The sequence below is a fragment of the Lissotriton vulgaris genome, unplaced genomic scaffold (assembly GCF_964263255.1).
Source record: "Lissotriton vulgaris unplaced genomic scaffold, aLisVul1.2 SCAFFOLD_2517, whole genome shotgun sequence".
Taxonomy (NCBI): Eukaryota; Metazoa; Chordata; class Amphibia; order Caudata; family Salamandridae; genus Lissotriton; species Lissotriton vulgaris.
Window position 1 is genome coordinate 243,773 of NW_028249209.1, and position 27,970 is coordinate 271,742.

The 27,970-nt window shown below is 43.8% G+C and overlaps 1 protein-coding gene across 3 annotated transcripts in view; it reads right to left on the reverse strand.

The window, feature by feature from the left end:
• Positions 1-236: 236 nt before the first annotated feature.
• Positions 237-27,970, reverse strand: part of LOC147663662 (uncharacterized) — a 106,944-nt gene continuing 79,210 nt past the window's right edge. For 2 of the 3 annotated variants that reach the window (XM_086950283.1, XM_086950284.1), the window contains one exon: positions 237-5,314. In XM_086950283.1, the coding sequence (XP_086806409.1) occupies positions 2,507-4,258 (1,752 nt within the window). In that variant the 5' untranslated portion in view covers positions 4,259-5,314 and the 3' untranslated portion in view covers positions 237-2,506. Of the gene's footprint in view, positions 5,315-15,292; positions 15,458-27,970 lie in introns of those variants that run through there. The other variant, XR_015305260.1, reaches the window with a different exon arrangement.

Below are 27,970 nucleotides of genomic sequence, written 5' to 3' on the forward strand. Positions count from 1 at the left end.
CATTGGCGCTTTGTACGCCAATTTGGTGCTTTTTATGCTCTCTCAATAGCATATTCTGGTTTTCTAAAAAGACGTTTCATTTACTTCTGCATTCCCATGTGGATTTGTTACAGTCTAATCTGTCGAACCTAGGAAGCACACGTTGCTTCTTCTGCAGTTTATTATAAACAAAACAAATGCATTTATGTCCCCATGAGCATTCTTGTGCTCGAGTGTTCACTACAGTCAGAGTGCTATGAAAGTTAAAATTGCTGTTTAATAAGACAAAATGTATTAACATAAAATCCTTTAAAAAAATTGCACAATAATGCTCAAAGAAGACAATATCTATTCTAAAGTGTAATCTGTGAACAAGAGAAAAATCTTATAATGTATATTGTTGTTTACAGATATGACAAGATTACTAACCGTGAATGAACTTAAATATTTTTTAAGTTAAAAAATGCATTCAGAATTATTTTTGTCAATTATATACAAGTAGTGGGACACCATGAGGATGGCCAGATGAGTCCACGTTATGTGGAAGCTGCTTGAAAGGTCTGGATTTCATTTATTTGTGCATTGTAAGTATTATAATCTTGGCTCTTTTCCAAAAGAAACTGCCAGACCTTTTTAAAAGGATTGTTAAAAGAAAGTCTAAGACTTGAAAGGTTTTTGCCAAATGGTGACATCCGATCACCCTACACATCATAATTCCTAAAAAAAGTAAAACAATATACATAAAAAGATTGGTGTATCCTATCCTCAACACATTGTACTCTTCTTTTTACAATCATACAGAATTCCCAGATCCGAGCAATGAAATCACATCATACTTTAATAGAAGACAAACACATAGCAGGTTATCCTGTAATATGATCTTATACTGACCCCATGGGGTTTTGGAGGCATTTCATGGGCCACTATGAAATATGTGGTTCATTAACAAGTGGACAGCCTCAAACCAGCCTGCAGAGCTTTACTATTGCATTTTGTAGACTTAATATTCCAATCATGAAAACTCATACTTGGCCGTTCTTATTTTAATTAATGAATCAGGAGAACAGCATTAACAATCTCACCCTTAATCAGACTTCACTTACAGTTTTTAGTAAACATTCCCATTTGAAAAACAATACATTTCAACCTAACTGCCACAAAATAATCATGTAAAATGAAAAATACAAACTGGCTAATGTTTATGATATGACCCTACATTGCCATCTGAGGGATCTGGTGATATTTACAAACCACATCGCCTTTAGTCTTGTGGTTTATTATATTATCAGAACACCATGATGGAAATGTAGGACCATACTACATGGTTACCTATTATTATCCTACAAAAACAACAAAGGTTATACATTGAAATATACTTGGAACTTAATGTTACATAATTCATTAAGGCCTTCACCATCCCATGTACACGAATGAAATAGAAAAATGTACCCCATGGTCACCAATGTCAAAGGTTACCAATACATTGTGTAACAGGATCAAAGAGCTACCTCGCCTTACAGTGTGAAAAAGACAACTTCCACGGTGGGAGGGTAGTTTCAACATATTGAGTTTTTCCAAACCTAGAAAGCGCAATATTGAACCTCACCTGACATCGGAAAGGTCTAGACACAGTTTCTTCATAAACCTTATTTTCTAAGATGTGTTGGTGACAGCGACTTATAATTTAATGAAAGACTGAAACACACCCTATACAATGCTCCTGTATGAGATTTCTGTGTGTAAACTTGTCGATGCATATATAGATGGAAAAAACATGGAAGCTTTTTCCGCACCCATTACAACAGAATGTTATTTACACTTTGTGTGTTCACTAATTGACCACTAGGCATAATAAATCATGCAAGTTCTTCCCTCATTAACTATATCTGTGGTTTGCAGAAGGTGTCTTATATGTTATGACTAACTGAAAAATCGTACATATTTTATGTTGTTTTTCCTATGTGTGATTGCTGGTGTCATTTTAAGTATGTTGAGCTAGCAAAGCCCATTCCACCTTAAATGCATTTGATTGCATTTGAATGGGTTTTCTTCTGAATGCCTTCACAGATAGATGGTTAGGACTTATGCTTGAGTAAAGCTCTTTCCACCTCCACTGCATGTGTGTTTTTCCATTTCTATGTTAGCTACTGACTCTTTAAGATGTACGGATTTACTAAAGCTCTTTCAACATTCACTGTATTTCTATGCTTTTTCTTCTGTAAGCCATCACAGATGGATTGTTAGGTCTGCGGCTTGTGTAAATCTCTTTCCACTTTCTCTGCATTTGTATGTTTATTTCCCCTGCGTGTTAGATGGTGGCTCTTTGGATGCATGGATTTACAAAATTCGTTCTACATTCACTGCAAGTGCATGGTTTCTCTGCTACTAGCCTTTGCAGAAGGATGGTTAGGATTGACCCCCAAGTGAAAGAATTTCCAGTTTCATCGATGTGTATGGTTTTTCCTGTGTGCATGCGTTGATGGTCCTTTATAGTTGATAAGCACATAAAGTTCATTTCACATTCCCTTCATGTGTATGGTTTTTCTATTGTGTGTGTTAGCTGGTGGCTCTTTAGAGTTGCAGATATACGAAAGCTCTTTCCACATTGAATGCATGTGTATGGTTTTTCTCCTGTATGCCGCCGCAAATGGATTGTTAGTTCTGATGCTGTAGTAAAGCTCTTTGCACATTCACTGCATGTGTATGGTTTTTCTCCTGTGTGCATTCGCTGGTGTCTCCTTATATGTGATAGTTGAGTAAACCTTTTTCCACATTCCTTGCATCTGTATGGTTTTTCTCCTGTGTGTGTTCGCTTGTGGATCTTTAAAGCTGATGCTTCAGTAAAGCTCTTTCCACATTCACTACATGTATATGGTTTTTTCTTTGTGTGTGTTAACTGGTGGCTCTTTAGATGTGAGGAGATAATAAAGCTCTTTCCACATTCACAGCAAGTGTAAGGTTTTTCTCCTGTGTGTATTCGCTTGTGGATCTTTAAAGCTGATGCGTCAGTAAAGCTCTTTCCACATTTGCTGCATGTGAATGGTTTCTCTCCTGTATGCCGTCGCAGATGGATGTTTAGGGCCGATGCAATAATAAAGCTCTTTCCACATTCACTGCATGTGTATGGTTTTTCTCCTGTATGCCTTCGCAGATGGATGGTTAGGGCTGATGTTTGAGTGAAGCTCTTCCCACATTCACTGCATGTGTATGGTTTTTCCCCAGTGTGTGTTAGCTGGTGGCTCTTTAGATGTGCAGAGCTACTAAAGCTCTTTCCACATTCACTGCAAGTGTATGGTTTTTCCCCTGTGTGAATTAGCTGGTGTTTCCTTACATTTGATGCTACAGTAAAGCTCTTTCCACATTCACTGCAAGTGTAAGGTTTTTCCCCTGTGTGAATTCGCTGGTGTTTCCTTAAAGTTGATGCTTCAGTAAAACTCTTTCCACATTCACTGCATGTGTATGGTTTTTCCCCGGTGTGTGCAAGCTGGTGGCTCTTTAGATTTGCAGATGTACGAAAGCTCTTTCTACATTCCCTGCAAGTGTATGGTTTTTCTCCTGTATGCCATCGCACATGAATTGCTAAGTGTGATGCTTCAGTAAACCTCTTTCCACATTCACTGCATGGGAATGGTTTTTCTCCTGTGTGTGTTAGGTGGTGGCGTTTTAGCTGCGTAGAGCTACAAAAGCTCTTTCCACATTCACTGCAAGTGTATGGTTTTTCTCCCGTATGCTGTCGCAGATGGATGGTTAGTATGGATGCTTTAGAAAAGCTCTTTCCACATTCACTGCAAGTGTAATGATTATCCCCTGTATGCATACGCTGGTGGATCTTTACATCTGATAAACGACCAAAGCTCTTTCCACATTCACTGCATGTGTGTGGTTTTTCTCCTGTATGTGTTAGGTAGTGGCTCTTTAGATTTGAGGATGAACTAAAGCTCTTTCCACATTCACTGCATGTGTGTGGTTTTTCTCCTGTATGTGTTAGGTAGTGGCTCTTTAGATTTGAGGATTTACTAAAGCTCTTTCCACATTCTTGGCATGTGTCTGGCTTTTCTCCTGTGTGCCGTCGCAGATGGATGGTTAGATCCGATGCATAAGTAAACCCCTCACCACATTCACTGCATGTGTATAGTTTTTCCCTTGTGAGTGTTTGCTGATGGATCTTTAGGTTTGCTGTGTGAGTAAAGCACTTTCCATTTTCACTACTTGTGTCTGTATTTTCTGGTTTATGCGTGCAATATTTGCTCCACAGAGTCGATGACTCATTAACAGTCATCCTACATTCATTACATAAAAATGAATTTTCTGTTGAATCGTTACTGGTGTCAGTGTAGTAATGATGAATAATTAACTATTTTCTCACAAACACAGAACCTTAATGTTGTTTCTTCTCTTTATTAATGAACTCTTAGTTGTGAATTGCTGATGAACACTAGTGCCACATTAACGGTGTCCTTATGGGTTTCACCATGTGCATTGTTGGTAACACTACTTTAGCACTGAGCAGAACCTAAAGCTTGTCTTCCATTGTATGTGTTTTACTTTGGGGTTAGAGTCTAAGTGTTGGCTATATTTTGGCATAAATCATATTATGCCATGTGTTTGCTGACTGACCATTGTGGTTCCTGAACCACCAACTATATTTTAAAATTCACTTGATATTTGTAGTATTTGAAGGGTGTGTGTTCTTAATAATAATGTTAAATAGTTACTGGAATTCTTGCAAGACTGATAACATATGCATAGTCTTCCTATAAGGAGCTGTGTCTTCAACCTGCGTTAAGTACTTTTCAAGTAGAACTGCAAACTCACAGCTTATCTAAATAATATATTTTTAGGAGAATATTTAGAAAATACACACACAAAGAAAAAAACTCATTACCAAGTCTTTATATTCTAGAATAATGAACGGATTGTAGGGGCCAGCCAAACTGTTTATGGTGGACTAACATCACATTCTTTATATTTTCATGTAAGAGAGGCTAGCATTGTTGTAACTACCTAATAGTTATCTAAGATAAAGGATGGTATCTAGCATATTTTAATACTGGATCTGTTCTGCCAGTTTAATTTTTGTGATTTTAATTTATTTTAATCTTTTGAGTCCAGCAGCATAGATGTCTTCAGCCTCTTGAAGCAGCCGGATTGCACTTGATGTTCTTGCAGGCTTTGTCTGTTTGAGTATGTGATTCTCTGTCTCCTACTGAGTTGTTCTTTTTCTAATTACTACTTGGCATCATTTCTTGTTTTTCTTGAGTATTAGATACCTTTCAAGTATGGTCATATTTTCTTCATTACTCTTCATCGTATTATGTGTTCAGGAATCTCCTATCTGTGGATACAAGAAAACTTGTAATATCAAAATCTATAAGCAGCACAGTATACACTATGTCTCAGATGAAATGTTAAAAAATGAACACGAATAAATTCCAGCCACTGGTTATTACTCTAGAAAGCAATCCAGTCTATCTTTTTAGCTCACTGTGCCACTATAGACAATAATCATTCTTATGGAAATCAGCTTTTATCCTGCTCCAAAATGAACAGCCATGTATGTGCCGGAGTTCACCTGGATCTGAATAGTAACATAAGCAACCATGCATAATAGACAATATCACAGCATCCTAATATCCTGATACCACAAAAAAAAAATTAGGAAAGACTGAGGATTTAGGATAGTGGGCATTTTTTGTATTCAAGAAATGAAAGGATGCAGAAGCTTTTCCAAGGAGTGTATTACAACCCCTTGTGGATTAGTAGTTGTGGAGGGGTCGACGCATTTTACAAAGAAAGCAAATTTACAACAACAAAAAACATGAAGTGGAAAGGTTTCTCAGGAGAAGATGCTCATACATTAGGTAACAGTGCATGCAAATGCTTTCAAATAAATTCTACACTCTTCACAGGACTAAGGTACTGATTTATATCTTGAGGCTAAGGATATGCTTATGGCCAAGATAATGGTCGGTCTGCCTGATTTAAATGTAGGAGGTCCATTGATGTAACCGCAGTGGAGACCACTCCATCTCCGGCAAGGTTACACCCCTCTGATGGCCTGATAGAGTAAGGACTGTGGGCAGTTGACCTGTATGTCCTCCCAGGCATACAGGTCAGTTTTCACTGCCCATCACACCAGAAAAATCCTTGTGGTAAGGGGCAGTGAAAACTGTTTTATGCATTTTTATACATTTAAAAAAATAATTATAATTTCAATAAAGAATTTTCTTTAAAAATAAAAACCTAAGTTTGACGGATGACTCTGTAATTTTGATGGAGCCATGCATCAAACTTTAAAAAGCATTGCCAGGACCTGCTGTAACTTCAGTTGTTGCCAATGCCTAAAATCACCTGAGGCTTGGTGGTCATTTCTAAATTTGGATAGTAGGGAAGCAGTAATTTACTCTGTTGCCCTGAGGAAGTAAAAACCCCTCTGCCAAATTGTAAATCGGGTCCTTAATCGGATGTATGACGTTACAACGCATACTTTTACCACGCATACCTTTACAACGCGGTATTTACAACGAATAGCGTTGCATTGCATAGCGCTTAGAGGTGCTGGATAGTGGTAAGTATAATTTTCTATTCCAACTCCAGTCCCCGTGGACACTAGGGAAGGTGTTGGATAGAAAATTAAACTTATTCCCTATCCTAGAGCGCCCCCCAGTGCAATGCGTTGTAATGGTATGCGTGGTAATGCCTGCGTTGTAATGGTAGTGCGTTGTAAAAACTTCGTTGTAAACGTTGCATACCCCTTAATCATCAATGGCAAGCTGACCTCATAGATGTGCATAAATATGCAACGGATAAAGATGGGATACCATATATTTTAACTAATAAATGTGCTGTCGAGGAACGCCTTTCCAATTGGCTTGAAGAATATATCTGGAAGAGTCTGAAAACTAAAACCTAAGGGAGAAATGTGCAAACTTTTGACGCAATGCAGCACCAAAAATGCAGCACTGCATCCGTCAGGCGGAGTGTGAAAAAAACGGTGTTATTTCTACAATGATATGGCGCTGCTTTCCCTCCCACCCAGCTCTGGTGCCTTTGAGGCTGCCATTCCCCAACACACACTTGTGCACCATGGTGCATGAGGATGTGCATTCTATCAAGAATAGGTTAAAAACTATGTTTTACTATTTTACCCACTTTGTATGTCTGATGTGTAACTCAGCACACATGCAAAGTTTGAAAAGTATGGACAAACTGAAATGTTTCTCCTCCGTCACACCTGTCTCAAGGAAACATGACGTTTTGGTTTAAATCATTTTCTAAAACTACTAATAGAGAAGTATGTGCATCACTACTCATGGTTGGTTGCAGGAAAACACCCATTATTCACCTATGGAATGACCCCGTGAAGCAAAGTAGCGCATAGTGCTACTTTTCATCACTTTGCCCAACCTTTCAATCCAGATTTGCTTTAGAGAGTAAATATCACTAAAATACCTTGCACCAGGATTACAGAACGCAAACTAGACGGAAGGCATATTGCCCCACTCAATTAATTTTGTCAATGTGTGACTTGTTTTAGCATGGTTTTTGTACAACCTTATTGGTGTGGGAGTTGCCGGGCCCTCACCATTATAACACACATTGGCAAAAGCAACAAAAAAAATGTGGTCTCAAAAAGCACACACTGTCACAGTAAGTACTGGCACTGAACAGAACTACTGATATGCTCCTTGTGAAAGAGCAGAATGATGTCACTCACAGTGAAGCCAGCCGGTAGAATTTTAATAAACACAAACGGTAATGGTCAATGCCAGACCAAATTAGGGGATCAATTATTAAAGAAAGTCTCAAAAGTGCCCAATTATTAAAGAAAGTCTCAAAAGTGCACCCATGGTATATGTCCTTGCATTAAGTGTAGCTATACAGCTTTCCTTAATTCCCAAGAATTTACAGAAGTAGGACAAGAAATAGTGCTCCTAGAAAATATTTCTGAACTGCATTTTAGCATAAGCAAATGTGCATGTGTAGATTTGCTCATGCGAAAATCTGAGTGTTTGCAAGTTCCCTCCAACCACTTTTTTCCGCAACTCTGGAAGAAGGTTTACATCTGCCATTGTCAGGAGTAAATTTCCAACATTTCTCAGTATGGGAAAAGATAAGAGAAGAGCTGTTGAAAAGCTTTAAAGCATACAAGTCAGTAGGTTTGCACAGACTCAAAAGGGCATTCTAACCCTGTAACTATTGCTTACCACTACCTTCAGCCCCAGTATGTAGATCTGCAAAAATGTGGCAACATAAGGGGAATGCAAGTATTCAAACAGTACTATGGTATGAGCCCTGGCATAATCAGAGAGACTATATCAGAGCTCTTATATAATGTGATTGCTGCCATAATTTGTCCTTGCACTACATGGCACAAAAGGGACAAGTGGATTTTGTTACAGGACAAGTAGATTTATGAAGCAACCTGCCCCATGGACAAGTAGATATTTTATTAAATTCCACACCCCTGTGTGACTTAAGTCCTATGGTACAGCAAGACTATTAATTAATACATTTTATTTCATCATGTTCATAGCTTAGGAAAGAATAGTGTTGCAATGAAAATAAATGATTGCGCAGGAAATTACACTAAACTTAATCAGCACCTGGGAAGATGATACAAAATGCTGTCAAAGGTGATGTATGCATAGGAAATGTTGCCTTCCTGACCACCACAGAGCTTGATTATATAGTTGTCAGTCGTTCTATAGAGTACCCTTGCCAACAATTAGTGTATCTGATTTAGAACTATTACATTTTGTAAGTATCTATTAGGCTATAACTGATGACTTGACGGGTACATAGATCACCCACTTCATACTATGTGTGCTGCTTGTATTTAAAGATCATTAAAACATAATACAAAAAGAATCTGCCAGTGAACCAGAAATTGAGAGCTGAGAGATCATCAAACAAAACTCAGAATACTTACAGAAATGTCTAGTACTTTATGGGAACAAAGCACCTTCTGACCGGTGCATACAGTGCAACTAAAACTATCACCTAGAAAATCTATTGCCAACTACGACTTCTTCCAACTCAACTGAAAAGTCTAAGTAATGCTACTCATAAAACAGCTGCAAAAAACAACTGATGGTCAGAATGCAAAACAATGTCATACATTCACCCCAGTACAGAGATCTGGGCCTTATGCCATCATTTTTTTGATCACCTAATGGGAACAGTCCAGACCAAACTGCCAGGCCAGGTCCTCCCCGGACTGGAAACAAGCATCCTAGGACCGGTTTCGGGCTTTCAGCCCTCATCAGCTAGGATAGCTTGACTCCAGTGGCATGGAGAGCACAGGACCCACGTTTGGGCATACCCGTCCGACTCAGGGTGACAAATGCAAAAATAACAACTGATGGACAGAATGCAGAACAATGTCATACATTCACCCCAGTACAGAGATCTGGGACTTAAGCCATCATTTTTTTGCTCACCATGCCATTCCAGTTTGGACCGAGCCATATGCAAATCAGTCTTGACCCTGCACTGATAAAACAGCAGCATCTAGTGAGAGAAGGTATAAATCTAAGAACCAGCTAACCACAATGACACCACAAACACTGAGGACCATACAAGACCCAAGAGCATACTACAATGGAATAGTAACCTGCAGACCCAGCAGCACTGACATAACCATCTCCAACCACAAACCAAATATATGTGAGGTTCAAGATGCAACCCTCCAAGACATGCTCTGAGATAAATCGCAACAAGTCAGACAGCAACAGGCATGGATTTACAGACACAATAACGTTGGGCCAGAAACATGAAAAGCAAAAGTAAGAACAGCAGTACTGCAATGAGCATCAAGTGGCAGATGCTGTTTTAAGGTTAGTATACAAGATCCCTCAACTGGCAGATTCATTATACTGTGCATTGAAATACAGTTTAATTGTTTTACGTCACACTATACAAAAACCCCAAAACCCATCATGTGCTAGTCTTTGTTATGATATGCCCAGTATTCCCCACTCCTAATCATAAGGCAGTCATTATCAACATGTGTCCAAACACTGCATCATACTGCTGGGGTGTGGAGTTATTTACACAAAAAAGAGAGGTGCACAGTAATCATTGTCCTTGCACCCAGGGCCAGGAAACCTGCAGACAGGTGGACCTCCTACAGGCTGATATCTCTGTTTAATTCAGATATTAAAATACTTTCTAAAGTAATAGCAAACTGACTGAGAAGGGTAATCTTGGATAGGATTTATGCCCTATAGATTGACCAAAGTTAACCTTCAATGTCTTTATAATAACATTGCCACAGCAGAGGGAGTTAGGGCTCCGTTGGTGGTAGCCTCACTGAACACCAATAAGGTGTTCGATTCAGTGGAATGGCCCTTCCTATTCGGCATTATGAACAAGATGGGATTTGGTCCCAACTTCTTGAAATAGGCCAGGTTGCTCTGTACTACCCCTGAGGCACAGCTCAAAGTCAAAGGGGTCCGCTCTCGGGAATTTGCCATAATAGAAGGACATGAAGCAGGGCTGCCCCCTCTCACCAGTGGTATTGGTCCTAGTGATAGAGGCTCTGGCATAGATTCGGATTGACGCCCAAATCTAGGGCTGGTGATGGGATCACGCATGGGAGGAACGTCTTTCACTCCATGCAGATGATATTCTACTGTACCTATACCACAGGGACAAATCCTTTTTTGCAGATAGGTGTGATAGTCAATATTTATGGGAACTTCTCCGGCCTTGGGATAAACTGGGAGAATTCCCCAATATTGCAGATGGGCGGCTGGGAAGCTGAGGGCCCTCCCATAACATTAAATGTTGCCACCCAGCCAGGGGTGTGGAATTTAATAAAATATGTCCTTGTCCATGGGACAAGTAGCTTCATAAATCTACTTGTCCTGTAACAAAATCCACTTGTCCCTTTGGTGCCACGTAGTGTGCCGTAAAATAATGGCAGGAATCTCATTATAGAAGAGCTCTGATAATAGCCTCTCTGGTTAACGTCAGGCTAATACTATAGAAGGATTTGACTTTTGGGGTTTTTCACCAGCTCTTCTCTAATCTTTTCCCATACTGAGAAAGGTTGGAAATTTACCACTGACAACAGCAGAAGTAAAGTTTCTTCCAGGGCTGGGAAAAATGGGGTTGGAGAAAAAAGTGAACTTGTGAACACTCAATAGATTACCACTGGGGCACATTCATGTTTGCTCATGCTAAAATGCAATTCACAAATATTTTCTAGGATAACGGTTTCCTGGCCTACTTACGGAAATTAATGTGAATTCTTGAAAAACGTAAATCTGCATTAATATAAGGACATATATCATGGGTGCACTTTTGTTACTTTCTTTAACATTTGAGCCCCTAATTCAATCTGAGTTAACCAAGACCTTTTGTTTTTATTAAAATACTTTCTCTTCCTATCTATCTGCTGGCTTCATTCTGTGTGCCAACATTTTTCTCTTTTACAAAGTAGTTTTGTTCAGTGCTAGGAATTTCTATGGCAATGTGGCCTTTATGAGCACAAATACTGGCTGTCTAGTAAGAACGCGCTGGCAAACAGCACCACGCCTACCTGATAATCCCCAGGAAGAGAAAGGAGCATAGAGCAGGCCAAGTGAGTAACCAGAAAATTAAAATATTCCCCACTTTGAGCCAAAGGTCTTATGCCACCAAGCAAGCGAATAAAATCATTGGAATCCTCTCTAGAATTGCTTTGCCTCTTCCATATAAGCATCTATCCATTCATCCTTTCACCCACTGATATCTAGCATTTCACCTTTACATTGTCATCCATTCATTCCTTTCACCAATATTTTCGTCCATCTGTTGATTCGTCAGTCCATCCGGTCATTCAGTCCATCCGGTCATCCATATCTAAACCTACCCATCCATCTCCAACCTAACCATTTCAGCCATCCGTCCATCCTTTCGCTCATCCATCCACTCAACATCCCTTTCACTTTTCCATTCATCCTTTCACTCATCCATCCACCCTTCCACTAATCCATCAATCCATCCTTCCACTCATCCATCAATTTATCCTTTACACTTATCCATCCTTTCACTCCCTAATCCATACACCCTGTAACCCATCCATCCATCCACCTTTTCCTTCATTATAACATCCTTTGTCCATCCACCATCCCCGTCACTCAACCATCCCTGTCACTCATTCATCCATCCATTTAGCCAGCCACACTTGCACTTACTCATCTTTTCACCCGCACATCTACCCATCCATCCTTTCACTCACACCCACCCTTTCACATTAATTATGAGCCTTTGTCTATCGAGCTGCAGACAGAAGAGGCCCATCAAGAGCTCCATCTCTACAGTAGCTGCTAAAGAGGGGCGTTCACGAAGCCACTGTTCAAACCTATCCTTCCATTACCAAACCTATCGATCAAACTCATCCATCCTGCCTTCCTTTCACTCATCCATCCTTTTGCTCATCCATCCTTTCACCCCACACATCCTCCTTTTCGCTCATATTAATCCACCCATTCACTCATCCCTCCATCCATCCTTTCACTCATCCATCCATCCTCCTTTTCACTCTTATATCCTTCCACTTCCTCCATTTGTTTTCTCTCATCCATCCACCCTTTCGCCTCATCCATCTTCTGTTTCGCTCATATATCCATCCACCCTTTCATTAATCCCTCCATCCTCCTTTACACTCAACTATCCACCCATCCATCCATCAACCCTTCCACCCAGCCAGCCACCGACCCACCCACTAATTCATCCACCCAGCCATCCATCCATTCATCTACTCTCTCTCACCCATTAATCCACCCTTTCATTCAGCCATCCACTTTCACCCCATCAATCCCTTCATTCACCCTTGCACTTATCCATCAATTCTTTCACGCATCCATCCTTACATCCATCATTTCACTCCTTCATCCATGCATCTATTCATCCACCCTTTCACTCCACCCATTCATCCATGCACCTATCCTTCCAGCCTTTCACTCATTCATCCATGCATCTATCCATCCACCCTTTCACTCATTAATTTATGCATCTATCATCCACTCTTTCACTTATTCATCCATGCATCTATCCATCCACCCTTTCACTCATTAATTTATGCATCTATCATCCACTCTTTCACTTATTCATCCATGCATCTATACATCCACCCTCTCACTGATTCATCCATGCATCTATCCATCCACCCTTTCACTCATTCATCCATGCATCTATTCATCCACCCTATCACTCTCGCACCCCGTCACCCACCCCTTTTAAATCCATTATGGGCTTTTGTGTGCTGACCTGCAGACTGAAGAGGCCCATGAAGAACTCCACAGCTGCTGTAGTTACTACGGCAGTGTGTTCAAAATGCCCCTGGTGCATGCACAAAGTGAGAGGAGGGCCTAGTGCAAGGATAGAAATGGGGGTGGCCTTAGGCCTGCATGAAAGCCTCATGGAGAAATGTATGAGCTTTAATGTAAGCCCTGGATGACGTAAGATATGAGAGGCCATGGGGAGCGGGTAAGGGCTGTCAGAGAGGGCAGTGGAGGGTGGTGGGGTGGGATTAGCAGGTTTAGGCACCGGGTGAAACATAAGGTGTGCAGGAAAAGCAAAATAGGAGGTGTACAGGAAAGGCAAATTGCAAAGAAGGGGGTGCACAAGCATGGGAAGGGAAAGCAAAGTGAGTTGAAGATGAACAGGGATCTTGGCGCTGTATGAGGCCCAAGAGTGAAGCCGAGATTAAAAGGCAGGGGTCATACAGTTCAGGTCAGAGCAAGGGGCCAAGAGGCAGATAAAGCAGCCTCTTACATGCCAGTGCTGTGAGTGTTCTGGAGCTGCAGAAGCACAATGTTTGTCTCATGCTGAAAGAAAATAAAAGGAACAGGGGCGGGCCAGGGAGCCACACAAGCCTTTGGAGCTGGCTGCAACTTTGAGTTCTGCTTTATCATGTTGTTCTTCTGTTCTGGGGAAAATAAAGTGCAGGCCCCAGCTTTTGCATTAACCCTTACACTGCCATTAAACTGCTCAGAGCTACTTATTAACCTGGCTGTGACCAACAGGGTTGAACAGCATTGTATCGGATTACAGATAAGACTGTCTACTTGTCCTTTGGACAAAATACAAATTAAAACCTCTTGCCCTCCTTAGAAATCTTGATGTCTCGGGCGTCGGGAGATAGGAATTCCCCACCCCTGCACCCAGCACTTTAACACCTTGGCTGCTATGGCTTTTCCCCTCCTGTGCTGATGAATATAGAGCCCCATTGTTCATGACGAGCTCAGCTCGTCATAAGCACAGCTCAACCGTGCCTCATGACGAGCTGAACTCGTCATGAGCAGCGAAGGGGTTAAATACCTGGGTCTGTGGATTTAAAAAAAAGATGATACCCACTATGAGGATAACCTGATCCCACTGGTTAATAAGTTAGACAAAGATGTGAAACACTGGAGGGCATTACCACTGTTGAATTTACCTTTATACTGCAGAATAGCACATGTGCCTTGCCCAACACTCGCAATAAATAGGCTCCTGTGATCACTGTTCAGGCTTGACAGCCCACCACAAATAGCACTCCAAACAATTTAGCGGTCTACCTATGACTGGGGCATAGCACTAGCTAACATATGTAAATACAACGCTTGGCTGAATTGGCACAGATCAGTGTTGTCAACAAATAGGATACGTACCACTATAAGACCTTCCTACTGGATTTTCTGGCTGGGCAGGAGGGGCTGTCTGCATGCACTTTGAGGTGGAGAACACTGAACGAATGTCCCCCATGCCACAGTGGCAACTACGTGGCATAGATAACCAAGTGAAATGAAACGAGAGAGGAGATCAACTTCGAAGATCCCACTGTGGCTGGGCACAAGACTGGGCCAGATGAGAACATTACCAGGCTTAACAAAATGAGGCCATATCAGCCTGTCCACCTTGGAAGATGTGGGGGACACAAATGGTATTGTGTCATTTACACATCCAAGGACAGAGTATGAGAGAGCACCTACACAAAAGCTACAACTGTGCCATGCACTGAGAGCACACCTAGGGAGGAAACTAAAGAGGAATCACTGCTGGAGAGGAGGTTGCTGAACTGCCACATGACTATGAAAGCAATCTCCCTCATGTATGTCACTTTACTAACACAAAGTAGAAGCTTTACCAATTGAGGTCCCGTTGGCAAACTGACGTTGGGGAACTGGCATGCAGTAGTGATACAGGCAAGTTTTCAGCCGATTAAGCTGAAAATACTACAGAGAATCTATTATACAAAGTCATTACTACACAAAATAGGGAGGGCCAGTGGCAACACGTGCCTGCACACCGGCATCGAGGGGGGTACGTTCATACATACCATATGTGCTTTCCCCAAGATTCGCCATTTCTGGGAGGAAGTTACTGAGAGGCTGTAAATCACCGCAGGTGCGCCCACTGACAGAGGCAACCCTAGGATTGCTAGGGATATGGCAGAATTCAGACGTCTCCTCTTACAAAAAAATTGCTGGTTAGCTTCGGCTTCCTGCTGGCAAAAAGGGAGAATGCATGGCTATGGTGGAAGCCAACTAAACTGCAGCTATGTAACTGGGAAAGGGAAGTGAACATATGCTGTGTCAAGGAAAAGCTAGTATACAAGAGAAAGGGGTTTCATAGGAAATTTGAGAACATTTGGGTTGATTGGGAATGATATCGGATTCCATGGGTAACCAGCCGGGCCTGGAGTAGAGACAGAGATGGAGCCGTGCTAATGGAGATTATGGACTGCTCTGATGCTGCTCGACTCCTTTACCCCCCAGACCCATTACGATACAGATTCTCCATACTGAATAGAATGGAACTATTAATTCCCCACAAATATCTGCGCAATTGTTTATTGGTTACACTGTTATGTTTGTTTTGAAATGCAAATAAAATACATTATTTAAAAAAAAAACAATAGCTGGATCAATCAGTGCTTGTGGTGGATGACACTTCTATATCTAGTGGCAAAGGATGGCCTAGTAACTGGGGTGGGGACTGAGAGCATCTTGTTTTCCAGTTTACCTGTGTTGTGCACACAAGAACTTATGCAACTACAAAGTCCAGACCGAATCTGGGGTGAGGGAACCAGAGGCACAGGGGGCTGGGAGACTGCAGCCCCCAACATAAACTATGTACCACAAAGTAGCCACCCCCAGTGTGGTGTCGCTAGTGCTAGTGCAGTTTTTAGTTTGTGAGTGCAGGCATCTCACAAAAAGTGAAGGACTGGTCTCACACACCACCTAGTGTCATGCTTCATCAAAGACCAGGCCGCGCCCTCTAAAAACTTGGTTTGCTAGAGGGCGGGCATACACCTGACGACAGGGATGCATTTCTAAACTAAGTGGGGGCCCATGGGGATTAAAAGACCATTAAAGGTGTCAGCTTAAATTTAATAGTGCTGGCATCTCTATAGTGGTTTAAAATAAGGTGATCGGTGTAATGGGGGTATTAATGCCCCCCATCGCTGTGAATGAGGTCAACATGTTTCTGCATAAAGGACCAGTTGGGTCCGCAGCATTCATCAGGACCGTGAAAGTACGGGCTCCACTCTTACCACACTATGGTGAGAGGATTCCACTCAGTGGGGTGATGAAGATCACACTCCACTGTGAAATGGCTAAATTCTAAATTCTAAAAGCCTAAAAGAAAAACATATAAAAAACATACTTACTGTCACATACAACAAAAAACAGAGTAAGCCACAATCACCATGGTTCTATCGTGAGTGGCTAAAAGTGCAGCAGTAATGTGACAGCAATCTGTGCACCAATCACGGAGATAATATCTCCACAATGCTTACCCTAAGATGAGGTCAAATGGCCCCATAGGAGGGAGAGGGCAGGAGACCCTTTAGGTCCAAAACTAGAAATAAAGTTTGGGGAGAAAGACCAGAAATACACAATGTTAGAGGCCCCCATGCAGTCCTGTACGAAAAGCACATGTGGCTCTGTAGTGCAGAAATATTGTGGGACCTGTAGAGAAAGAACCCATTGAACCAAGCATTCATACTCTTACTGTCAAACAACGTGATCTCCTCTGTGCCTAGGTCTGCGCGTCTCCACTCCTCGTCGGTAGAGTGAGCAAGCTGGCATTTTATAGTGTGGGCTAGAGGAGGTAATTGTTAATAAGCGCGCTAAAAGCGGGGCAGCTGTGCCAGATCCGGTGTCCTCGAGACATAGTCTGAAGGAGGTATGGGGGAGTGCCTGGCCATTCAAGTAAGGCATGCGGAAATGGAACCTTAATTGAATGGTACGTGAGGAGAGTGAAGTTTACGATGGGGCCGGCGTTCCCGGAATCGGGTTGTTGGTGGACCAGCTTTGTTCATGCGCGTCGGTGGTAGAAGATACCGCGCACGCATGGTAGAAAAAGACTAGTTCTGTGCGCATGTGTGGAAAAGCGGGAGGGCAAACCTTGGTGAGGCTCAATGGTTAATGAAAGTATACGCACTTCACATGCGTGTGAGGGGCGATTCTAAATAAAAAGTGTACGGGCGTGCTCACCGCCTGTCGCCACTGTTAAAGGCTCTAGTATCACAGGACAAAAAGTAAACAACACGACTTTGGAAACATACAAAATTCATGCTTAATTCCCAGAGTTGAAAAATGTCCCTCATGGGCCCAGACTGTTAGGTGACTTGTGTGTTACCTCAGGTGGGGGGGAAGGGGGTATTGTCTTAGTTGATGACAGTCTTCTGGTAATTAAGAAGGGAGGGCGTCTGGTGTTCTATGGTGTACACGTGCCCTCTATCCAAACGCAAGAATGCGTGTGTATTTGGGTCTTTGATGGTGTGGTTTATATGATACTAGAAAACATCAGCGTTAACCCCAAAAGTAGGGCGACAACCAGTGGCCACAGTTATATTGGTAGCAGGCTTTAAAAAATGTAGCAGGAAGACTGGTGTTCTATGTTGTAGGAGTGCTCTATACTCTGATATAAAAGAGCGTTTTGTGGATATTCCTTTGGTGATGTATTTTTATATGGAATTAAAAACCATCATAGTTTACCCACGGGTTTGGAATTAAGAGATCAGAGCCAAAGACTAGGTGTGTTTAGGTGGTGCGAAAGAATGTTGTTATGGTGTCATCTTGTGCTGAGTCAGTTATGTGGGAAACTGGGCAGCAGAAAGATAACTGGCACCTAAAGGCTTAGCTGAAGCCACGGAATATCATCATTCAGGCCTTCTTTCCATGTGCGGAGGCGGTAGACCCATTGTTGCTCCCTTACGTGGAGCGGCCGGCTAAGGTCAGTTTTATGTTTCTTCATGACCTCCAGAACCACCCATTTAAGATCAGTGTCTCTATGGTTTGTTTCCAGGAAATGTCTGGTAAGTTTTGTTTCGCTTTTTTGCAGCGAATAGTGCTGCGATGCTCGTTAGTACGTGTTATGATTTTTCTGGTTGTCATGCCCACGTACCTGAGGTTACATGGGCAGGTAAGGAGGTACACCATGTTTTCAGTATTGCAGTTACTGAAATGGTTAAGTATCCACGGGCGTGTGGTTCCAATGTCAACCGTTTTGGTGGTCGTAGTAAGGTGGCATTCAACACAGGAGCCACAGGCATAATGTCCTGTAGGACTTTGAGTATTCCAGTGTCAATTGATCTTCTTCTCCGGGCTCGAGATCTTTAGCCCACACTAGCTCATCCCGCAAGTTCTTGCTTCTTTTAAATGCGAAGAGGGTAGGTTCCCAGTATTCTTCTGCTCCTTGAAGGATATTCCAATTCCTTTTAATGATTTTTTGTACACTGTTGGAGGCCGGTGTGAATGTTGTGACACACACCATTTTGCCTGATTTTTCTTTATCGTTATTTTCCAGAAGAGAGTCGCAGTTAACATTCCTAGCCCTTCTGATCAGTTTCTTAGGGTAGTGTCGATCTTGTAATTTCACTTAAAGCTATTCTGCTTGTGCTTGGAAGTTCTCCATCTCTGAACAGTTTCTGGGTATCCTAGGAAACTGGCCGACCAGTAGGTTGGCCCTCAGGGCCTTTGGATGATAGCTTTCATTCAGTAATAAGCTGTTTATGTCAGTCGGTTTGTTGTGAACTTTGGTGCTGATGCCATCTGCGTCCATCGTGCTCTCGAGATCCAAGAAGATCGCATGGTTCCTACTCATGGAATGGGTGAATCTTAGGTGTCGGTCTTTAGTGTTTAGCTTTGTGAAACAGCAAGATCCACAAAGGATCTTGCTGTTTCCGGGTCACCCCGCCAGACTATGAGAACATAATCGATATAACGTTTCCATGTCCTCAGGTTTGTAGAGAAAGGATTAGGCTTGTGGAAGATATGGTCCTCCTCAAACTGGTGTACATATAGACATGCGAAGCTTGGGGCAAATGTGCTGCCCATAGATGCACCAGTGATTTGATGGTATAAAGCTACCTCAAATTCAAAGAAATGTTCTGTCAGGGCTATCCCTGCACATTCCATGATAAATTGTGGTTGTGTATGAAAGTTCCAGCCTGTGTCTAGAAGAATGTGTTCCACAACTTCCAGGGTATGTTTCTGGGGGATACTCGTGTAGCGTGCCTCGATGTCCATCGTAAAGAACAGGTCTTCCGTGATGTTGGTTTCTAGATCCCTCAGGAGGCACAGTACATCTTTGGTATACCTAAGATAGGATACTGACTTTTGGACTATTTGTTTGAGAAACCAATCACAAAATTGTGACAGAGGCTCAAGGACAGAACCTATTCCAGACACAATCGGTCTGCCAGGTGGTGGACATTTCTCTTTGTGAATTTTTGGGGGTGATACAATCTCGGTGTTCTAGGGCTTTCATTCACAAGGGATCAGCCTCTTGTTTGGTGATCCAGTCGTTGAGCAGTGCTTCGCTAACTATTGCCTTGATCTTGGTAGGAAGTCATCTTGTCGGGTCGTTAGAGTATCTCATAGCTTGTGTTATCTGCTAGAAGACAATTGCACTCATCTATGTACATTGATCTGTTCATCAGAACGATAGCCCCTCCTTTATCTGCTGGTTTGACTGTAAGCTCTGTGTTTTTAAGTTTCTCCAAGGCTTGTCGTTCTCGATTTGAGAGGTTCTGAAAGCCCTTTTCTTTCTTGAAGTTGATTTGTTCCACTTCCTTGAATACCACCTGCTCAAATGCTAGAACATGGCAGGGGATTGTCTGGGTCTGGGGCACATATGTGGATTTTCTCCTGAGTCCAGGGTCACTTTTCTCGAGTTGTGCATCATTTGTTTCCCAGAAATGATTGCAGAGTTTGATTTTCCTAAAGAATTGTGCCAGTTCGGTGTTAAGCACAAAAGGGTAATTCATTGGTGTTGGGATAAAGCATAGGCCTTTGGATAGAACTGTCTCTTCAACTTCAGAGAGTTGGTTGACACTCAGGTTGACGATATTTGTTACTCTCTGCTTGTTGATGGGCCGTTCCCTCTCCCCCTGCTCCAGGTTCCCATTGTACCCTTGTATTCTGCCATTTTTTTCTTCCTTTTCCCCGTCTTCTGCCCCGGTATAAAAAAGGCTGCGGGCCTGGTGGAAATCCAAGTCCTGGTCCGTAAAAAGGTTGTTGCCAGAACCCACACTGAGGCAATGGTGGGTGCATTATTTGTTGGTGATGATTATGTTGTCTTCTACCCTGGTAGTTGTCAGTGCCTCCATCACTGCTGCTTCCACTAGAGCTCCTCTCTTCCCCTGAACTTAAGGTCCAGTTTTGTGGTGTTGCCCTGTACCGGTTGTCTTTTATATTGTTGCGGCTACACTGGTCTTTCATAATATTCGTCGGTGTATACGGGTAAATGGACTCTTTGCTGAATTTCTGAACACCTTTTTTCAGCTTAGTGAGTTTAGACTGGGTCAGGTACTCCTAGTATTCCGAGTGGTCCTTTCCTCCAGTCTTGTTTTGAAAACTGTTGTTTGGATCATAGTTTTGAGTCTGTCCACTCTCTGTTGAATCTCTACCAACTGTGCATCTGCTAGTTCCCTGGCAGTGTTGATGATAAGGACTAGCCAGTCCTTCGTGCACTTCCAGGCTATCCCTGACCAGTCGGTGCGAAATTCTTTGTTATTGAGAAACAGTCTGGGTTTGTTGGTAACTATTAGGCCCCTCGGTGCACTGTTTTTCCGCAGGTACTCCGCCATGAAAGCTCCGTGAAGAGCTGTTCGAATACGTTCTTTCTTCTTGGTAGAAAGTGCCTCCCATTCATCTGTATTTTGGACCGTCTGTGCTACCACTGTCTCTGCCAGCAGAGACGTTGTTCTAAGGATTTCTGAATAATTATCCTAACTTAATGCTAGTTAGGTGTCCATTTTGGCTGAACACCACACCCATATAATTCAAGGATGTGTATTACTGGGTATGTCTCTTTTCAAGTGCTGGAGATGCCTGGTCAGGGTCCCAGGTATCCCCAGTAAAGTACCCACACTACGATAATTTTCAACCCCTAACTATGTTCCCACGGCTATAAGCCGTACAAAATGTGCAACCACAAAGTCCAGACCGAATCTGGGGTGAGGGAACCAGAGGTACGGGGTGCTGGCAGACAGCAGCCTCCAACATGAAGTATTTATTTATTTATTTTAAAGGTTTTATATGGCGCTAGCTGGACCCAAAACTATCAGAGCGCTTTACAGGATCTGGTTAAACATAAAGACAGGCCAAACTAAATACAATTGCTAAAATAAGGTAAAGGAGTTGAACTTTAAGAGTGATTTAAGGTTAGGAATTTCAAAAATAGTATGTAAATAGTTCGAAAAAGGCGAGAGATTTAGGTACAATTATGCAAGGGAGGGATGAGGTGAGTTATAAGTAGAGGGGAGCCTGTATGAGTGGTGAAAAGAGGAGGAGTTTATGGCCAGAGACAGTAAGTATACTTAGGGACCCCAATATTTTTTGAGAAGGAGCAGCTTGATTTTTTTTTTTAAGCAGGGGTAAGATTGGTTACAGTGTAGATCTTTGGGAAGAGTATTCCAGATAGAAGGGGCGTTACCAGAGAATGAGCGAGTGTGAGAAGTTGGCCTGATATGTAGTGTTTCCAATTCTGGAACCACTTGGTATCAGTCCAAACAAACCCCAAAGATGTCTGGTTGTAAGTCAACCTTGTTAGACAAGCTATCCTAGTGGTAGCATGGACTAAGCAGCCTTAAAGGCTTAACTTAAGAGGTCGTGTTAAGCGAGCTGTTTTACCACATATAATCCTGTAATCAAATGAAAGGACACCACACAAGTATATATTATAAAAATATATGTATTTATTTCTAAATTACTCCCCAGTACTCTTTATGAGGAAAGGGGCACAAGCGTTAAATCAAAAGCACAGTATAACATACAAAGTTGCACAATTTTGGATAAGGGCCGGTGGCCACTTAAACCATATACTAAAAAAGTGGTATAAGAGATACCAATCGAACAGTGGTTAGGCCTAGGGCCTAGAGATTCGCTGGGAGCAGTCAGGACTAGCAATGCTGAAGTCGGGAGTAGCCCACAGGAGACGGGTGCAGCACGGAAAGTGCGGCTCGCACCAATGCAATGTCAATGGTGCGTAAAAGTTAGATAAAGTGAATTAAAAGATACTTCCGCTGAACCTAGAGGAACAAAACTTTAGACACAGACCCTAGAGGTGTGTACCAGTGTGGGAACACCGGCGTTGCAATGTTACCTCACCCACAGGCCGTGGGTGCACAGGGTCGAAGTGGCGTCGGGTTTTGACACGCAGGCTCTTGGTGCTTGAAGCTGTTGCAGCTGCAGGCGATGTGAAGCAGAAGTGTCCGGTGCGATCCAAGGGTGGATCGAAGTAGAAAAGTACCTGAAAGCAGAGGGGACAGAGTCTGGGTCACTCAGCAGTGACCAGGGTGGAACCAGGACGGAACCAGGCAATGTCGGGCGCAATCAGGTGGTTGTCGATAGGCTTCTCTCCGCTGTCACGTGGGCTCTGGGGCATCTGCGACGTCCAGGAGCAGGTCACGATCTGTCCCACGTAGGCTCTCGCCGTCAGCACCGTCGGCTTCAAGATTGCAGCAAACAGCACTTGGCAAAAGCAATCCACGCGGAACCGGGAGATTGCTTATCACTCGAACCAGGAGGGTCAGAGTGGGGGCTCCTTTTCACAGGAGCTGGTGCAGATCGGGAGCAACCAGAAAAGCAAGTCGTATTTGAAGTTTCGTCGGCACAGGGGCCACAAGCCAGCTGGCAAGTGACCGGGCCAACGCGTCGAGCCGCCACAAGCAGAAGGGCCCCACGCAGCACTCGTCGAGTGTGGAGGGGGTAGCTTTGGTGCAAGTGGAGCTCGGGGTGGGGGCTTCTCAAACCCCGGTGCACAGCTTCGATGATCACTCGTGGGCTGCACGGTCAGCGTCTCGTGGCCTTTTCAAGATGGCGTGCCCCACGCTTCCGGTCGCCTCCACTGGTCTCAGCTCTGCAGGGACTGTGGATCGGGCAGGGAGAAGGCAGGCAAGCTTGATCTCGTCGATCTCTGTCGCTCGAGTTCCGGCGGGAACTGCAACAAAGCAAGGGTCGAGGGCTGGATGTTGCCTGTTTGCACAGGGTGGTCACTCCTTGACCACAAGGGAGATTCTTCAGTCTTCTGCGTTGAGTAGAAAGTCGAAGGGTCCAGAATTCGTTTCTTATGTTTCTTCAGGATGATCTGAGTTGCATTGGCACTGCTCCCACTCTTATTCGAATCTGGTGGGCTGGACATCCTGCTAGGTCCTCTCCTATGGGTGGGACCCAGGAAGGGGGTGGTTACACCCCTTTCCTTTGATCCAGGCCGCGCTGGGACGGGGGCTGGAAGGCCCCAGAACCGGTTTGGCCGGATTATGCAAGGGGCAGCCTTGTGCTCCCCAGGCAGTGTCTGGTTTCTTTGAAACCTCCCTACTCCAATCCACTATCTCCTGTCTGGGGTGGTTTGACACCGCCCTGCGACAGGAAACCCTTTGTCCAGGCCACCATATGCTGAGTTTCGGTCAGCAGCAGGAGGCCAGACCCGTGTCTGTGGCAGGGGCATCCATTTTGTGGATCTGGGGCTCATTTTAAATCAACCGCGTTTCTGCAAAGTAACATGTCTTATCCCTCTAGAAGGGTGGAATGCTACCCCCGTCGCCAGAACTGGCGAGGGGGTAGTATTCCAATTCGTATGACACCTTACACGACATGTTTTGATAAAGCCAAACCAAAGTTGCTATATAACCGCGAGGATTATAAGGCGCTTAAGAGTATATGTTATGGCATTATCCCGGATCAGCTTAGGGAGTTGTTCCCGACAGCTGTAGACAGGCTCAGCTCATGCCAGAGCTCCATCTCACATAAAACCACGCACTCTGCCTCCAGGATTGATGAGGCCTTCCATAGGAGTGGCTCACAGGTTTATATGTGTCCAGATAGGGTTAGACATAGGCATACTATATCTAAGCAAGGGGTGATTACACCACCTTGCCCCAGCGGAGTGATCAGCCAGTTGTGTCAATTTTAGATAGCCAGCCAGGGGTGGCAAAAGATATGCTGCAGCCCCTGGTAGGCCGTGGATGCACCTATGCCCTGGGCACCTATAGTGCTCTGTACAGGGGCTGATAAGGTGACCCAAGCCAATCTAGTTATGCACCTAGGGTACATGGAATCCATTTTACAGAGAGAGCAGATACCCTGGGGCCCTGATTAGCAGGGAACCAGGCCAACTAAGTCGAAAACCAGCTAAACACAAGGCAAAAAATCTGGGGTAACCATAGTCAGGTAGCCACCTTCCTACATAACCCCCCCCCCCCCAAACGAAAGGAGATAAGGCTATCCTTGGCCAGGTAAACCTATATTGCCTGAGTGGCCATATAAGGAAGTACCTGCACTAGCATGGGTACCCCCTGTCTCATGGTCCACTAAGCAGTTCCTCACCCTAGGGGTATTAGAGGGTCTCCACCATAGGGAATCACTACCTTGGGTGTGTTTATGCAAAGTTAAAGGCTGGTTTGGATAGGGAGTATTGAAGTGAGGCCCCACTAATTTTGGGCTCAACTTCCTCCAATTATCTTCCACCATGTGTGCCTTTCTTTCTTCAACTGAGTTGCACTGAGCTCTCAGGGTCAACCTCTGGCTACCTAAAGCTGGAGGCTGGGTCCCTCTGTGTGGCTTGCTGGAGGGACAGTTCAGGTTTGGGCCCTTTGGGCCCCAGGTTTGGCTGTGCCCAACAGAATCCATCTGTGGGAGGTCCCTAACTGTTTTTAAGGGGGCTCCCTCAGGAGTTTTTAAAGTTTTCACCCTACTAGGGCTACTAGTTTTGGTGCCCCTAATCTGTTGATGGGGGTGCTTTATTTGACAGGGGGCCCTCTGGGTCACACTGTCCTTCTTGTCCTCTGCAGCCCTGGGCTGACTAAGGCAAGGTAGAGAGGGGCAGGTTACCTGCTCCAGACTGGGTCCCACCTGAGAAGGGTCCACTGCCATCAGAGGCTCTGTCAGGCCAGGCCTAACAACCTCTGGGGCAGTTTCTTCATCAGGGGTAGGATCAGTTCCCTGAGGAGGCTGATCCTGTCCAAATGTCTGGTGAGGGGGAGATTTCTCTTCCTCCTCAATGCTCTCAGTTTGGGTGGAGTGATCCATCATTTCAGGCTTCACAACACACATATCTGTTTGAGTTTGGGCTGTGGCCATCACAGCCCCACCAACCTTTTCAGGAGGAGACTCAGTTTGGGTTTCTGCTGTTATCATAACAGCTTTGCTATTCTGTTTTGAAAAAGCTTCTGGTAAAGATGGGGCAGAGAGTTGCTCAGCCCTACCAACCTTTTCAGGAAGGACATCTTGGATTGGGGCTATAGCAAGTACAGCCCCACTAACCTTTCCATTAGAGTTTACCATTCTATAATGGATTTCCTGTTCAACCTCAGCCCAGGCTGAGATTACTAAATCATTGCCCAGTAGGCAGTCTACAGGTAAGTTTGGTGACACTGCCACTCTCTTTGGGCCAGTGACACCTCCCCAGCTGAGACTTACTACTGCCATGGGATGATTTGTTTGGATACCATCAATGTTTGTTACCTGGTATGTGGCACTTGGTAAAAGTTGCTTAGAGGGGACTATACAGTCAGCCACCATGGTGATGCTAGCCCCTGTGTCTCTAAAGGCTTCAACTTTCAAACCATTGATGATGGGTTCTTGTCTATATTTGCTCAAGGTATTTGGGCAAACAGAGAAGTTGGCAAACCCCATGCCAGTCTCATACACAAGATCATTTGGGGATGGGGACCTGGATAGGCCAGGGTCCTCCTGGGCTCCAAAAGTAAACCCACCCAGATTCCTGGGTGTGCTCCCACTTCCTGGGGGATTACTGCTGACAGTAACAGGAGGTGTTGGAGCTGGCTTTGGAGGTATGTTCTCTTTATTGCCATTCTTGGGACAACAGTTGTCTGTTTTGTAATGCCCAACCTGTTTACAGGCATGACAATAAGGCTTTTTCTCTGTTGAAGAAGTGTCTTGGGACCCACCCCCATTCTTGGAGTTTTGGGGCCCTGGGGAAGTGTTTTCTTTACTTTTATCCCCACCCTTATCTTGAGGCTTGGTAGACTCCTTCTTCTGGTTATTGTCCTGATTCTTAGGCCTAATCCTGGTTCTGACCCATTTATCTGCCCTCTTTCCCAATTCTTGGGGAGAGGTCAAATCTGAGTCCACCAGGTGCTGGTGTAAGAGCTGGTTCTGACAATTACTAAGGATCTGCTCCCTCATAATCAAATTATACAATCCTGTGAAGTCATGTACTTTGCTGCCATTTAGCCAACCCTCCAGAGCCTTAGTTGCACAATCAACAAAATCAGTCCAGTCCTGAGTCTGTGTCTTCTGGGTATCTCTGAACTTTAACCTGTACTGTTCAGTGGTTAAGCCAAACCCATCTATTAGAACACTCTTCAGGACTTTGTAATTGCTGGCATCCTCATGTCTGACAGTGAGGAGCCTATCTCTCCCTTTCTCTGAAAAGGAGTACCATAAGATTGCTGCCCACTGTTCCTCAGGAACCTGCTGTACCATGCAGGCTCTCTCCAGAGCAGTCATCCATTTGTGGATGTCATCCCCTTCCTTGTAGGGGGGCACAATCTTTGTCAGGTTTCTACTATCATAGGACCTGGGTTTCTCTTTAGGAATTTTGCTGCCACCAGTGGCATCTAAGCCACACAATTTTCTTTCTCTTGCTAAAGCAAGTTTAGCTTGAGCCAAGGCTACCTCTTCCCTCTCTATCTGGAGTTGGACAGCCCTCATTCTGGCCCTATGCTCTTTCCTCTGGGAGGGAGTCATCCCTCTTTGAGATTCTCTTGAGGCACTAGAAAGATGAGAGTCCCCTGATGGAGATCTCACCCTCCTGTTACCTGGGAGAATTTGGTTATGAGATCTGGAGTGGTGCTGGCCCTCTCCATTCCCATGTAGGTCTAGGTTGGCCTGGTTAAGCCTGGCAACCTGTACCTGGGTCACCCTCTGATCCTGATCTTCAGGCTCTTCTACATCTGAGCCTTCCTCTTCCTCTTCCTCCTCCTCTTCTTCATCTTCTGGAAGATTCTCATTCTCAGGGGAGTGTATCCCTTCACCTGATTCTAAGGGAGCCTGACTCACCTTATCTAAGTCATCCTTTTCTAGGAGAGCTACTAGGGAAGGAATGGTAGGGCCTCTGCCCTTTTTTAGCCCCCTGGCTGTGCACAAGGCACTCAGGTCTTTGTGGCTAAGGTTGTCATATCTGGATGTTGTCCCTATAGGATCAACTATTACAGGAGCAGAGCCTGAGGCTCTACCTGTATCAGACATGACTGCTAGTGAGGTGTAAGTGATGCACTTACCTACACTAAGTGTTTTCCTACTGTACCTTGCTAGTGAGTTGTAGTCAGGGTGTGCTAATCCCTTTTCTCTACAACTACTAAGTTCAGTAGAACTTAATATGCTAAGCTTTTGATTTATATGTACCTAAGGTACTTGATGTGATCTTTCAATTTGATGTAAAGATTGCAATGGTAAAACAAACAGCAAGCTCAAATCCGCACCGCTGCACACCAATGTGAGAAGTTGGCCTGATATGTAGTGTTTCCAATTCTGGAACC